This window comes from Rhinoderma darwinii, chromosome 1, assembly GCF_050947455.1.
Source record: "Rhinoderma darwinii isolate aRhiDar2 chromosome 1, aRhiDar2.hap1, whole genome shotgun sequence".
NCBI classification, from domain to species: domain Eukaryota; kingdom Metazoa; phylum Chordata; class Amphibia; order Anura; family Rhinodermatidae; genus Rhinoderma; species Rhinoderma darwinii.
The window spans coordinates 311,780,165-311,796,375 of NC_134687.1; the positions used below are offsets into that span (position 1 = coordinate 311,780,165).

The window sequence follows — 16,211 nt, forward strand, 5'->3', positions numbered from 1 at the left end:
ATTAGGACAAGGAATGTTTATGTTAAACACACATATACAACATCTGACTAGATAGCATTAATGGGACAGTCTCCTCGAGCCGTATAGGCTCTCTATAGTATGATGATACTGCCAGTACATTAACAAGCATAACTATTTTACTTTATATTATGTGGTGCATCATGTTTATACTGTTTATATTATCTCTCACGCAATGATTTTTTAAGTTATTTTTCTGAGCATGGGAACCAGATTAAGGGAGCATCTACAGGAAAACTTGCATCCTTGCACTATATACGTGCACTATATACGTGTTACTATGTACTCCACAGTTCTGTATCCAGCCACAGAAATTGCGGACATCGTTTGGATTATTGCTGTTACACTACAAATATACCCAGATGTATTTCTTTATACGATTTTTGCTTGTACTATATCTCGAGCCTTGGATATGGTGCCACGGATGTGATGTCTTCCGTTTGGCATACACATGCACATACTTTTGATTGTTCATAACCTTTTTTTACATCAAATGTAATCCTAGTATGCATAGATATTGATGAAGTATGAATCATGTATGTGTTGTGCATATAAATTCTGTTCTTGTCTTAATTTATTTTTATTTTTCTATTTACTATTTTCTCTTTCCGATAAAGTATTATTATTTTGTGTTATAAGAGATGATACATATATTGTACCAAAATGATGCCTAGATATTTATGTGTAAAAAAAATTTTGTACACCTTTAGTGCCTGACGAAGGTCTTCTTGGACCGAAACGTTGCACTTCGCCCATGGCATTTGAATACAATACAAATAAAACGAAAGAAGTTTTGAATCATATTTGTCTGTGTGCCGAATACTTCTCTACATACGATTGGGTTGGGACCCTATTCGTGCACCTCCTATAGGTCTTGTGCACTCTGAACCAATACCGACCAGATTGCAGATTGGGTCGCCATCCGCCAGCAACGACTCTGCAGGCAAGTCCTCTAAAAAGGAGAGTTTGGCCTTCTGCTTGACCGGGCTGCCAGTGAGGAGATCATCCCCATCATCCGGCTGTAGCTCATCCGCCATGAGCACGTGGTGAACAGATGCCGCATGGAGAGAGACAGGAGAAGGAAGCTCCCGCCCGCCTCATCCCTCCAGAGAGGTAAGCTTTGGGCAGTCGGGAATGTGCGGACTCACCGAGAGAGACAGAGGGTGAAGCCGGCCCCAAATCCCTGCCACTTGCACAAGAGTCACCGGAGGAGCTGCAGCTGGCGCCATCTTGGATCCCGTCCTTCCTCAAGCTGCGGGTGGACTTATTACCCCTCTTCCGAGTCATCATCTCGACCAGGGCACTGAAGAAAGGAAGAATCGTGGACACCAGGTATGCTTTTTTTCCTGTCGCTTTGAGGTCTCACAACGGAAATCAGCAAGAAGCATCTGCCACAGTCAGCATCCAAGCCACGCCCCAAAATAGGGTATTTTTTAGGGGAGTTCTTTTGTTTTAGTACGACAAGACCTCTTCAAACCTGACATGGTGCCTAAAATATAATATAATAAAAAAAAGGCCCCAAAATCCACTAGGGCACATGTGGGATAATTATAAAAACTGCAGAATCTGGGTAATTTTTAGCTGTATTTCTGTGGTAAAATATTCCTTGTTAGGCCCTATGCACACGAACGTAAAAACGCCTGTAATTACGGGCCGTAATTCCGGCACGTTTTTACGGGCCCATGGACTTCTATTGGCCACGGGTACCTCCGCGTATGCTTACAGGAAGGTGCCCGTGGCATTGAAAAATATAGAACATGTCCTATTTCAGGCCGTAATAACGGCACGGACAGGCCCATAGAAGTCTATGGGGCTCCCGTAATTACGGGTGACTACGTGTGTGCACCCGTAATTATGGGAGCATTACTAGGCGAGGTCAGGGGATAGTCACTGTCCAGGGTGCTGAAAGAGTTAAACGATCGGCAGTAACTCTTTCAGCACCCTGGACAGTTGCTACCAATCACAATATAGATCAACCTGTAAAAAAAGACGTTCATACTTTTCGAGAACTCCCTGCTTCTTCCTCCAGTCTGGCCTCCTGGGGTGACGTTTCAGCCCATGTGACCACTGCAGCCAATCACAGGCTGCAGCGGTCTCATGGACTGCCGCGTCATCCAGGGAGGTCGGGCTGGATATCGAAAGAGAGACGCGTCACCAAGACAACGGCCGGGTAAGTATGAATTTCTTTTACTTTTACTGCGGAAAGGGCTGTCCCTTCTCTCTATCCTGCACTGATAGAAGAGAAGGGCTGCCGATTAGTGCAGTGCAACTTTGCAGCGAAAACGTGCCCGTAAATACGGGTGGAATACTGGTGACACCGGACCCGTATTTACGGGCACGGATCCGTAAATACTTGTGCAATACAGGTCGAATACGTGTGACCAAGGACCCGTATTTACGCCAGTATTTACGGGAGGAAAAAAATATGTTCGTGTGATTGAGGCCTTACAGAAACAAATTAATTAAAAATTTATTTCTGCAAAAAAAAATTAATTTGTAAACTTCTCCTCCACTTTGATTTAATTCCGGTGAAACGCCTAACCCCTTAATGACCAGCCTATTTTAAGACTTAACCCCTTAAGGACGCAGCCTAGTTTTGGCCTTAACCCCTTGCGTACCTTCGACGTAATAGTACGTCGCTGGCCGCTTATTCCAGCATACCTTCGACGTACTATTACGGCGCAGGAATAAACTGTCACTATGTGAAATCACATAGTGACAGAACAGCGGCGGCAGCTGTCATTGACAGCTAACCGTCTCTGCTACCGGCCTGGGGACCAATTAGCAGTCCCCAATGCCGGCGATTGCTGTGATTGGTCAGTCTCTGAAGACTGACCAATCACAGCCGTCTGTGACATCGTCTGCAGGAGAAAGCTCCTGTCACTTTCTCTGATCTCCTCACTTCTGTGAGATACTTGAGGAGATCAGAGAAAGCGGTGTAAAAAAAACAAACACTATTTTTATTAACCCCTTCCCGAAAATGGGCGTATAGTAACGCCCTGAGGATGAAGCGGGCACAGGAGCTGTGCTCGCTCCATCTTCATCGGATGTATATTACAGCCGACATCCCACTGCAACTAAAGCGATCACTGTCCTCTCCGATCGCTGTAGTTTAACCCCTTAAATGCCGCTGTCAATAGCGACAGCGGCATTTAAGTGATTGATACACAGGGAGGGGGCTCCCTCTGCACCCCATTGCCCCCCCCGCGTTAGCAACGGCTTCCTGGTTGCCAGGTACGGGAGCCTATTAGGTCCTGCCCAAGGCAGGACGTAATAGGCTCAACTGTCAGTTGTAAAGTGACAGTTACAATACACTGCACTACATCAGTACATACAGAAGTAGTGCAGTGTATTGTGCAGGGGATCAGAAGATCAGATCTTCCAGTCCCCTAGTATGTGTAAAATAAAAAGTGAAAAAAAAGTAAAAAAAAAGTTTTAGATAAATAAATAAATACAAGTTTTACGTAATAAAAACAATAATCGCCTTGTTTCCCTGATCAAGCCCTTTATAATTAGAAAAAAAATGAAAAAAAAGACAAAAACTAGACATAACAGGTATCGCCGCGTTCGTATCGGCCTGACCTAAAAAAATATCATATTATTTATCCCGCACGGTGAACACCGTAAAAGAAATACCATAAAAAACAATGGCAGAATTTCCTTTTTTGGTCACGTTGTTTCCAAAAAAATGGAATAAAAAGTGATCAAAAAGTCGCGCGTAGCCAAACATGGTACCAATAAAAACGACACGCAAAAAATGTATGTACTCCGCACAGATTACATATGCCCCAACATTATAAACTGAAACACCAGTAAAACACTAAACAAAACTACTACCAAGCAAAATCTGCACTCCAAAAGCCAAATGGCGCTCCTTCTGGGCCTGGCAGTGTGCCCAAACAGCGGTTTATGACCACATATGGGGTATTACCGTACTCTGGAGAACCGCTTAACAATTTATGGGGCGTATGTCTCCAGTGGTACAAGCTGGGCCCAACGCATTGGGCACTGAAATAGCATATATGTGGAAAATGTCAATTTTCAATCTGCAACATCCACTGTGCACTAATTTCTGCAAAACCTTTGGGGGTCAAAATGCTCACTACACTTCTAGATGAATTCCTTGAGGGGTGTAGTTTCCTAAATGGGGTCACTTCTCGGAAGTTTTCACTGTACTGGTACCTCAGCGCAATGCAACATGGCGTCAAAAACAAATTTTGTAAAATCTCCACTCCAAAAACTAAATTGCACTTTTTCCGTTTAGACCCTTGCCGTATGTCCAAATAGCCGTTTACAACCACATATAGGGTATTTCCGTAATCAGGAGAAATTGTGTAACACATTTTGGGGTGTCTTTTCTCCTGTATTCCTTGTGGAAATGAAAAATTCTGAGCTAAATCTACAGGTTATTGGAAAAAAAAATGTTTTCATTTTCACGGACCAATTCTAATAAAATCTATAAAACACCTGAGGGCTCAAAATGCTCACTGCACCTCTAATTTAATTCTTTCAGGGGTATAGTCTCCAAATTGGGATCACATCTGGGGAATTTCTACTGTACTGGTACTTCAGGGACTCTGCAAATGCGACATGGCCCCCAGAAACCAATTCAGCAAAATCTGAGCTGCAAAATCCAAATGGTGCTCCGTCCCTTCTGAGCTCTGCCATGGGTCCAAACAGCAGTTTATTACCACATAATGGGGTATTTCCATAATCAGGAGAAAATGCTTTACAAATGTTGAGGTGCTCTTTCTCCTTTATTCCTTATAAAAATTAGAAAATTCTGTGTTTTTTCCAAAAAAAAGTCTCTTTTCATCTTCACAGACTAATTCCAATAAATTCAGCAAAAAACCTGTGGGATCAAAATGATAACTATACCACTAGAGAAATTCCTTGAGGGGTATAGTTTCCAAAATGGGGTCACTTTTGGGGGGATTCCACTGTTTAGGTCCCTCCAGGGCGTTGCAAACGTGACACGGCACTGAAAACCATTCCAGTAAAATCAGAGCTCCAAAATCCAAATGGGGGTCCTTCCCTTCTGAGCCCTGCTGTGGGTCCAAACAGCAGTTTATTACCACATATGGGGTATTTCCGTAATCGCGAGAAATTGCTTTACAAATGTTGGGGTGCTTTCTCTCCTTTATTTCTTGCAAAAATTAGAAATTTTTACGTTTTTCCAGAAAAAAAGTAGATTTTCATTTTCACAGACTAAGGCCTCATGCACACGACCGTATTTTTTCCCACCCGTAAATACTGGCGTAAATACGGGTCCGGTGTCACACGTATTCCACCCGTTTTGCACCAGTATTTACGAACCCGTGCCCGTAAATATGGGTCCGGTGTCACACGTATTCCACCCGTATTTACGAGCACGTTTTTGGCGGCAAAATAGCACTGCACTAATCGGCAGCCCCTTCTCTCTATCAGTGCAGGATAGAGAGAAGGGACAGCCCTTTCTGTAATAAAAGTTAAAGAAATTCATACTTACCCGGCCGTTGTCTTGGTGACGCGTCCCTCTCTTCGCATCCAGCCCGACATCCCTGGATGACGCGGCAGTCCATGTGACCGCTGCAGCCTGTGATTGACCTGTGATTGGCTGCAGCGGTCACATGGCCTGAAACGTCATCCAGGACGTCGGGCCGGATGTCGAGAGGGACGCGTCACCAAGGCAACGGGCGGGAGACCGGACTGGAGGAAGCAGGAAGTTCTCGGTAAGTATGAACGTCTTTTATTTTTATTTTTTACAGGTTTATACTGATCGGTAGTCACTGTCCAGGGTGCTTAAAGAGTTACTGCCGATCAGTTAACTCTTTCAGCTCCCTGGACAGTGACTATTTACTGACGTCGCTTAGCAACGCTGCCGTAATGACGGGTGCACACATGTAGCCACCCGTTATTACGAGAGCTCCATAGACTTCTATGGACTGTCCGTGCCGTTATTACGGCCTGAAATAGGACATGTTCTATCTTTTTCAACGGCACGGGCACCTTCCCGTGAGAAAACGGGAAGGCACCCGTCGCCAATAGAAGTCTATGAGCCCGTTATTACGGGTCGTGATTACGACCCGTAATAACGGGCGTTTTTACGGTCGTGTGCATGAGGCCTAACTCCAGAAAATATAGCAAAATACCTGTGGGGTCAAAATGCTAACTATACCCCTAGATAAAGAGGGGTGTAGTTTAAAAAATGGGGGTCACTTTTGGGGTTTTCCACTGTTTTGGCACCACAAGACCTCTTCAAACCTGACATGGTGCCTAAAATATATTCTGAAAAAAGGAGGCCCCAAAATACAAGAGGTGCTCCTTTGCTTCTGAGGCCTGTGTTTCAGTCCATTAGCGCACTAGGGCCACATGTGGGATATTTCTAAAAACTGCAGAATCTGGGCAATAAATATTGAGTTGCGTTTCTCAGGTAAAACCTTCTGTGGTACAGAAGAAAATGTATTACATATGAATTTTGTAAAAAAAAAATGAAATTTGAAAATTTCAGCTCTACTTTCCTTCAATTCCTGTAAAACGCCTAAAGGGTTGAAACACTTTCTGAATGCTGTTTTGGATACTTTGAGGGGTGCAGTTTTCAAAATGGGGTGTTTTATGGGGGTTTCTAATATATAGGGCACTCAAAACCACTTCAGAACTGAACTCGTCCCTGAAAAAATTGCTTTTTGAAATTTTCTTAAAAATATGAGAAATTGCTGCTAAAGTTCTAAGCCTTGTAACGTCCTCGAAAAATAAAAGGATGTTCAAAAAACGATGCAAACATAAAGTAGACATATGGGAGATGTTAATTGGTAACTATTTTGTGTGGTATTACCATCAGTTTTACAAGCAGATGCATTAAAAATTGGAAAAATCATAATTTCTTCATATTTTCGCTAAATGTTGGTGTTTTTCACAAATAAGCAATGAATTTATCGACCAAATTTTTGCACTAAACTAAAGTACAATATGTCACGAGAAAACAATCTCAGAATCAATTGGATAGGTAAAAGCATTCCGGAGTTATTATCACATAAAGTGATACATGTCAGATTTGAAAAAATGGGTCTGGTCCTCAAGGCCAAAATGAGCTGGGTACTCAAGGGGTTAAGGCTCAGAGCCCATTTTTCAAATCTGACATATTTCACTTTATGTGGTAATAACGTCGGAATGCTTAAACCTACCCAAGCGATTCTGAGATTGTTTTCTCTTGACACATTGGGCTTCATGTTCGTGGTAAAATTTGGTCGATATATTCAGTGTTTATTGGTGAAAAATTGCAAAATTGAGACAAAATTTTGAAAAAATTGAATTTTTCAGAATTGAAATGCATCTGCTTGTAAAACAGATGGTTATACCACCCAAAATAGTTACTAGTTCACATTTCCCATATGTCTACTTTAGATTGGCATCGTTTTTTGAACATTATTTTATTTTTCTTGGACGTTACAAGGCTTAGAACATAAACAGCAATTTCTCATATTTTTAAGAAAATTTCAAAAGCCTTTTTTTTAAGGTACCTCTTGAGTTCTGAAGTGGCTTTGTGGGGCCTATGTATTAGAAACCCTGATAAAACACCCCATTTTAAAAACTAGACCCCTCAAAGTATTCAAAACAGCATTTATAACGTTTTTTAACCCTTCAGGCATTTCACAGGAATTAAAGCAAAGTGGAGGTGAAATTTGCAAATTTCATTTTTCTTGCTGAATTTCAATTTTATTCATTTTTTTTCTGTAACACAGAAGGTTTTACCAGAGAAACACTACTAAATATGTATTGTCCAGATTCTGCAGTTTTTAGAAATGTCCCACATGTGGCCCTACTGCGCTCGTGGACTAAAACACAAGCCCTAGAAGCAAAGAAGCACCTAGTGCATTTTAAGTCCTCTTTTTTATTAGAATATATTTTAGGCAGCATGCCAGGTTTGAAGAGGTGTTGAGGTGCCAAAACAGTAGGAATCCCCCAATAGTGACCCCATTTTGGAAACTACACCCCTCAAGGAATTCATTTATGGTTGTTGTTACCATTTTGACCGCACAGTTTTTTCACAGCACGTATTTGAATTGGGCTGTGAAATGAAAAAAATGTCATTTTTTCCAATAAAATGTCATTTGTGATCAAAATTTCTTATTTTCACAGGGAAAAAATACCCCATTTTGTTGCCCAATTTGTCCTTAGTGTGGCAATACCCCATTTGTGGTGATAAACTGCCGTTTGGGCCCATGGGAGGGCTCAGAAGGAAAGGAGCGCTATATGTTTGTTGGAGTCCAGATTTTGCTGGATTGGTTTTCGGGTGCCATGTCGCATTTGCAGAGCCTCAGAGGTATCAAAGCAATGGAAACCCACCAAAAGTGACCCCATTTTGGAAACTACACCCCTCAAGGAATTCATTTATGGTTGTTGTTAGCATTTTGACCACACAGTTTTTTTCACAGCACCTATTTCAAATGACATTTTTTCCAATAAGATGTAATTTTTTATCAAAATTTCTTATTTTCACAGGGAACAAAATACTCAATTTTGTTGCCCAATTTCTCCTGAGTGCAGCAATACCCCATTTGTGGCAATAAACTGCCGTTTGGGCCCATGGGAGGCCTCAGAAGGGAAGGAGCGCTGTGTGTTCTTTGGAGTACAGATTTTGCTGGTTTGGTTTTCGGGTGCCATGTCGCATTTGCAGAGCCCCAGAGGTATCAAAGCAACGGAAACCCATCAGAAGTGACCCCATTTTGGAAACTATACCCCTCAAGGAATTCATTTATGGGTAATGTGACCTTTTAGACCCCATAGTTTTTTCACAGAACTTATTTGAATTGGGCTGGGAATGAAAACAAAATTATTTTTTTCAAATAATATATAGTTTTGGCTGAAAATTTCTTATTTTCACAAGAAACAAAATACCCCATTCTGTTGCGCAATTTGTTCTGAGTGCCGCAATACCCCATTTGTTGTGATAAACTGCCGTTTGGGCCCATGGGAGGGCTCAGAATGAAAGGACCACCATTTGGCCTACTGGGGATTTTCTAGTGCGAAGTCATGTATGCAGAAGCACCTGAGGTACCAGTACAGTTGAAACCCGCAAGAAGTGACCCCGTTTTAATAACTACACCCTTAAGGCATTCATCTAGAGGTGTAGTGAGCATTTTGACCAGAGACCTACACCCCATAAACTGTAATGTGGGTTCTCCCGGGTATGGCAATACCCTACATGTGGCTGTTATCAGCTGCCTGGACACACATCAGGGCTCAGAGGGGAAAGACGAGGGGGGATAAGCTGGTCGGAGTGCATCAGGGTAAGTAAAATTGGGGTAAATTATAAACCAAGGGATGTATGATAAATTTTAAAACTGACTTTCATGCAGAGCTCTGGTTATTCGGGACACGTGTCACATTGATATATTGTGTCACCCCTTATAGCAGACTTTGCACCTCTTTTGACTTTTTCCCTTCTTGCCAGTTTGGGGAACTTCTCCTGGAAAGTGTTGCCACCTTGGTCGATGCGTGTGGCCTTGCTTCCAGAAGTACTGGGTGCCCCCCCTTCTTGGTCCCTAAAGATTAGTTTGATAATCACCTCTTGAAATTCCAGGAAAGTTCCCATCTGGCCTGCACATCGACGTAGCACGTACGCATTGTACAAAGCCATCTGTATGATGTGCCCGGCCAGCTTCTTATACCACACCGCATGGCGCTGTAGGGCTTCAGGATTTGATCTGACAAGTCCACACCTCCCATGTACCTATTGTAGTCCAGGATGCAGTCTGGTTTGGGGGTGGCCTTTCCTTCATATAGCCTAAACCTGTAGGTATACCCGGATGCACTCTCGCAGCTTATACATCTTCACGCCATACCTTGCCCTCTTACCCGGCAGGTACTCGCGGAATTGAACCCTCCCTTTAAAATGTACCAGGGACTCATCAATAGAAATACACTTCTCGGGGGTGGAACGGTCTAATAGGGGTCTCCGTTTATACAAACGGTCAAAACTGGGGTCATCTCGGGGTGGGCACGGCTCATTATCAGTATAATGTAAGAAGCGAAGTATTGCCTCATTTATTTATTTTTTTAGGTTCCAGTTCAGTTCTGAAGTTGCTTTGAGGGGCCCATATATTAGAAACCCCTATCAAATACGCCATTTTAGAAACTAGACCCCTCAAAGTATTCACAACAGCATTTAGATAGTTTATGAACCCTATAGGTGTTTCACAGGAATTTAGAGCAAAGTAGAGGTGAAATTTACATATTTTTTTTTGTCAGAAAATCCTCTTTATACCATTTTTTTTATAACACAAAAGGATTTATCAGAGAAACGCAACTTAATATGTATTTTCCAGATTCTGCAGTTTTGAGAAATGTCCCACATGTGGCCCTAGTGCGGTAATTGACTGAAGCACTGGCCTCTGAAGCAAAGGAGCACCTAGTGGATTTTGAGGCCTCTTTTTTATTAGGCACCATGTCCGGTTTGAAGAGGTCTTGTGGTGCCAAAACATTGGGAACCCCCAAAAGTGACCCCAATTTGGAAACTAAACCGCTTGAGGAATGCATTGTAGTTTTCTTGGGGTGCATGCGGCTTTTTGATCAGTTTTTATTCTATTTTTAGGTGGCGTGGTGACTAATAAACAGCAATTCTACTATTGATTTTTTATTCTTTTTTTTTTACTGCGTGCACCGTGCGCTATAAATGACATATTCACTTTATTCTGCGGGGCGATACGATTACGGCGATACCAGATGTTTATAGTTCTTTTTTATGTCTTATGGCGTTTGCACAATAAAATACGTTTTGTAAACAATCATTTACTTTTTGTGTTGCCTTATTCTAAGAGCCATAACTTTTTTATTTTTCAATCAATAAAGCCGTGCGAGGACTTATTTTTTGCGTAACGAACTGTAGTTTCAATCAGTACCATTTTTCGGTACATGCGACTTTTTGATCTCTTTTTATTCCATTTTTTGGGAGGTGAAGTGACCAAAGAATTGTGATTGTGGTTCGGTTTATTATTATTTTCCTTTACGGCGTTCACCGTGCGGGATAAATAATGAAATAATTTTGTAGATCAGGCCGTTACGGACGCGGCGATACCAATTATGTACAGTTTATTTGTTTGTTTATATATTTTTATTAATAATAAATGACTGATAAGGGAAAAAGGGGGATTTTTACTTTTAATACTTTTATTTTCTTATTTTTACACATCTTTTTTTAACTTTTTTTTAACTTTATTACTTTGTCCCACTAGGGGACTTGAGGGCAGGAGGCCCTGATCGCTATTCTAATACACTGCACTACATGCGTAGTGCAGTGTATTAGAACTGTCAGCTACTCACTGACAGCAGCATAGTGGGTCCTGACCTTTGTCAGGACCCACTAGGCTTCCGTCTATGGCATAGCTGGACGCCATTGTTTAGTGTCCGGTTGCCATAGTCACCATCGCCGGCCGCTATCGCGTAGCAGGCCGGCGATGGCAGCTTAACCCCTAAAAAGCCGCGATCTCTATAGAACGCGGCTTTTAAGGGGTTAATCAGCGGGGACACAGCGATCGGTCCCCGCTGTAGGAGCTGTGACAGCTGCTGAACAAGACAGCAGCGTCACAGCTCCTGTATGTGTCGGGAGGACGGCCGAAACGGCCGTTACTCCTGAGACGTACTATTCCGTCATGGAGCGCGAACGATACAGCTGCCATGAAGTAATAGTACGTCCAGGAGCGGGAAGGGGTTAATGACCAAGCTATTTTTTACGTTTTTCCATCATCGCATTCCAAGAGCTATAACTTTTTTATTTTTGCGTCTACATAGCTGTATAAGGTCTTGTTTTTTGCGGGAGAAGTTGTATTTTTTAATAGCACCATTTTGGGGTACATATAATTTATTGATTATCTTTTTTGGGGGGAAATATAAAAAAAACAGACATTTCGCCACACTTTTTTGCGTCCTAAATCTACGCCGTTTACCGTGTGGTATAAATAACACAATAACTTTATTCAGCGGGTTGTTACAATTGCAACTATTTCAAATTTGTATAGATTTTGTATGTTTTACTACTTTTAGACAGTTGTTTTTGTGTCTCCATATTTGAAGAGCCATAACATTTTTATTGTTCCGCCGATGCAGTTGTATGAGGGCTTTTTTTTTTTTTTGCAGGACGACTTGTAGTTTTTATTGGTACCATTTTGGAGTAGATGCGACTTTTTGATCACTGTTTATCAAATTTTTTTAAGGCAGAATTCACAGAAAACAGCAATTTTTCCATTGTTTTTTATTTTATTTTTTACAGCGTTCACCGGGCGGGTTAAATAATGTAACAGCTTTATAGTCGGGGTCGTGGCGATACCAAATATGTCTACATTTTTTTCTTTTTTAATAATAATAATAAAAAAGCATTTTGTAAGGGGAAAACGTGGGTTTTTCACTTTTTTTTAATTAACTTTATGAAATTTTTTTACTAGTCCTACTAGGGGACTTTAATATGCGATCATCCAATCGCTTTTAAAATACACTGTAATACTTCTGTATTGCAATGTATTACTGCCTGTCTGTTTAAAACGGTGTCAGGGAGAGAGAGAGGGAGCTTCCTCCCTCTCTCCAAAACAACTGAGATGCGGCGCACGCTATTGAGAGCTGCATCTGAGGGGTTAAATGGGTGAGATCGATACTAATATCGATCTCACCCGGTCGAGCAGGGATGCCCCCAGCCCTCAGCTACCTCTGGTAGCTGAGAGCAGGGAGATTTAACAGCTCCCTGCTCTGTTTATTTATTCTGATGCAGCACCGTGAAAAGGCTTATGCATCAGAATAAAGCCCATTTGTGGCCGCCGTGAAAAGGCGTATTGGCGATCACTAACGGGTTAAAGGGCTGGTCACCCCTTAGTGACCAGCCTATTTTAAACCTTGATAACCAATCTATTTTTTACGTTTTTCCATCGTCGCATTCCAAGAGCTATAACTTTGTCATTTTTGCGGGACAAGTTGTATTTTTTAATAGCACCATTTTGGGGTACATATAATTTATTGATTAACTTTTTTGGGGGCGTAAAAGACAAAAAAAGCAATTTTGCCACTTTTTTTGCGTCTTTAATTTACACCGTTTACCGTTTGGTATAAATAGCATAATAACTTTATTCAGCGGGTCGTTACGATTGCGAAGATACCAAATTGATATGGATTTGTTTATGTTTTCCTACCTTTACACAGTAAAAACACTTTTTGTTTTTTTTCAAAATGATGTGTTTTTGTGTTTCCATATTTGAAGAGCCATAACTTTTTTATTTTTCCGCCGATGCAGCTGTATGAGGGCTTTTTTTTGTTTGCCGGACGACTTGTAGTTTCTATCAGTACCATTTTGGAGTAGATGTGACTTTTTGATCACTTTTTTTTTTTAAGGCAAGATGAACAAAGAACAGCAATTCTGGCATTTTTTATTTTATTTTTACAGCGTTCGCCAAGCGGGTTAAATAACATAATAGCTTTATAGTTGGGGTCGTTACGGACGCGGCAATACCAAATATGTGTAACTTTTTTACTGGGTTTTTTCATAATAAAGCATTTTTTATGGGGAAAAAGTGGGTTTTTCATTTTTTTTTTAAACTTATTTATTTATTAATAACCTTGTTAAACTTTTTTTTTTTACTACTCCCACTAGGGGGACTTCCCTATGAGATTGTTTTATAATGCACTCAATACTTCTGTATTGCAGTGTATTACTGCCTGTCTGTTTACAACGGACAGACATCTGCCAGATCACGCCAGAGGCATGGCCTAGCAGGCATCCACTACAGGCAGACCTGGGGGCCTTTATTGGGCCCCTGCCTGCCATAGAAGACACTGGCACCCTGCGATCGCATGCAGGGTGCCGGTGGGGTGAGAGAGGGAGCTCCCTCCATCTCTCCAAAACCACTTAGATGCAGCGCTCGCTATTTAGCGCCGCACCTAAGGGGTTAAACGGGCGGATTTCAACCCGCTCGCTCGAGCAGCGATGCTCCAAGTTCTCAGCTACCAGAGGTAGCTGAGAACAGAGAGTTTTAACTGTTCCCGGCGCGGCAGATTTATTCTGATGCAGCGCCGTGAAAAGGCGTATTGGCGGTCACTAACGGGTTAAAATAGGCTGGTCACTAAGGGGTCTCTAAGGGGTGACCAGCCCTTTAAGACACTTTCGAAATGCTGTTTTGAATACTTTGATGGGTGCAGCACCAGGAAGGGGTAAAACTGGTGCACAGTTGGTAAATAAGTTGCTTCTTTATAAATTTGCAGATGATTTACTGGAGAAAAAAAAACTCCCAGAAAGCCCCTTAACATTTGGAATTAAAAAGCTTGCCAATATCTGGAATATAAACTGGAAGTATCTTGGTCAATGACACAGAAAGCCTGGAAGAAATATTACACAGCAAGCTATGACATTTACTTTCTACATGCACCGTATGACGTCATGCTCGTCGTATCCATGTAATTTTAAAAGGTTAGGCGGAATAAACGACTAGTGGGCGTAGTCTATGCAAATATCATCATGTGACTCAAGCTGGCAAATGGAAGCTTGCTCTGTGTTAGCAAACGTGACGACATTTGAAGCGTTGTCAGCCATCTTGGAGCCGGGAGGAGCGCTACCTACTAATTTCTCTCTCTTTTTAAATTAAAACGGTAACCGGCGGCGGAGATATATTTCACCATTAAAACCGTGACGGGAGAGCTTGACGTTATTCGTGTGATTGGGTCTGGTTTACGAGGAATTGCACGCTCAGCTCATCACTAAAACACAAAACGAGGCGGAGTGAACCGACACGATGGTGCAGTCTTGTTCTGCTTACGGCTGCAAAAACCGATATGACAAGGATAAACCCATCTCGTTTCACAAGTGAGTAGTTTACGGGACGGCGGTATGGGGCCCGATGGGTTTTTCCCCCTGCATGAAGCCCTAGTCGCTGCCCTCCCACTAAACATTGATTTGCGCATGTGCTGGCTTCAAAGCGCGCAACTCGCCCTCGGGACCGAGCCTATGTATGACGCGCCCTCATAAAGTAGCCATATTACAGTGTGCATTATAAAAGCCAAGCAAAACTTCAACTAGGAACAGCCAGTCCTACTCAGTTTCTTTTTTTTTTTATCATTACATTTAGGGACCAAAAAGGGGTTTACCCTCATGAGAAATACCATAAGGGTATGTTCACACGGCGGGGGTCCGTAACGGCTGAAATTACGGGGATGTTTCAGCCTGAAAACATCCCCGTAATTTCAGCCGTATAGGCATGTGCAGGCGCTTGAACGCCGCGTCAATTACGGCCGTAATTAGCGCTGCTATTCATTGGAGTCAATGAATAGCGGCTCCAATTACGGCCAAAGAAGTGACAGGTCACTTCTTCTACGCGGGCGTCTATTTACGCGCCGTCATTTGACAGCGGCGCGTAAATATACGCCTCGTGTGAACAGACAAACGTCTGCCCATTGCTTTCAATGGGCAGATGTTTGTCAGCGCTATTTTCGGGCGTAATTCGGGGCAAAAACGCCCGATTTACGTCCGTAAATAGGCCGTGTGAACATACCCTAATTGTTTGGTAAAGAGTATTACCTGTGGGAAAAAAGGGACTGCTGCTCTTTACTGAGCTTTTCCAATACTCTCCTGGTCTACCACTGTGTAGGATTGGGAGTAGCGCCGTGTCTGGGTGGAGCAGTCCCTACTTTCTAGGTATTGAGTCCCCCACAGTCAGACCCCCATCAATCCAATGACAAAACCGATTACAACATCGTTTCAGCCGACACTAGGAGAGCTTATTGTTGTATAGCTTAGGCTCTGTTCACACTAGCTATGTTGTTTCTGTTTATAATGTACCTTCTAAATTCCTGTAATTTTGGTGGTAATCTTGATTTCAGAAGTGAATGAAATTATTTGCCTGTCTTTTCTAATTTCTAGTCACGTAACCGTATTTTCACCGTTTAAAGTTCTCCGGGATATATCTTTTTATATTTTTTTATTCGATTTATAATTAGACTAGGGACACATGAAGACTTAAAGGGAATGTGTCGCTAGAATTTTTTTTTTTTCAGTTAGTATATAAGTGATTTATATATTTTTTTATTTTTTCACAAGTCCGGAAATATTATAAATTAGATTCTAATTTATAACATTTCCATGTGCTGGTCACTAGAGGGAGCAATACCCAAAATTGCAGCATTGCAATGTGGTAAAGCAACCTCATTGCTTTATGCTGCAAATTTGGTGTAGACACACGCTC

The 16,211-nt window shown here is 42.0% G+C and overlaps 1 protein-coding gene across 1 annotated transcript in view; it reads left to right on the forward strand.

Annotated features, from left to right (window-relative positions):
• Window positions 1-14,460: 14,460 nt before the first annotated feature.
• Window positions 14,461-16,211, forward strand: part of THAP1 (THAP domain containing 1) — a 28,106-nt gene continuing 26,355 nt past the window's right edge. The window contains exon 1 of the mRNA XM_075851302.1: window positions 14,461-14,836. Coding sequence (XP_075707417.1) covers window positions 14,766-14,836 — 71 coding nt within the window. The 5' untranslated portion in view covers window positions 14,461-14,765. The remainder of the gene's footprint in view (window positions 14,837-16,211) is intronic.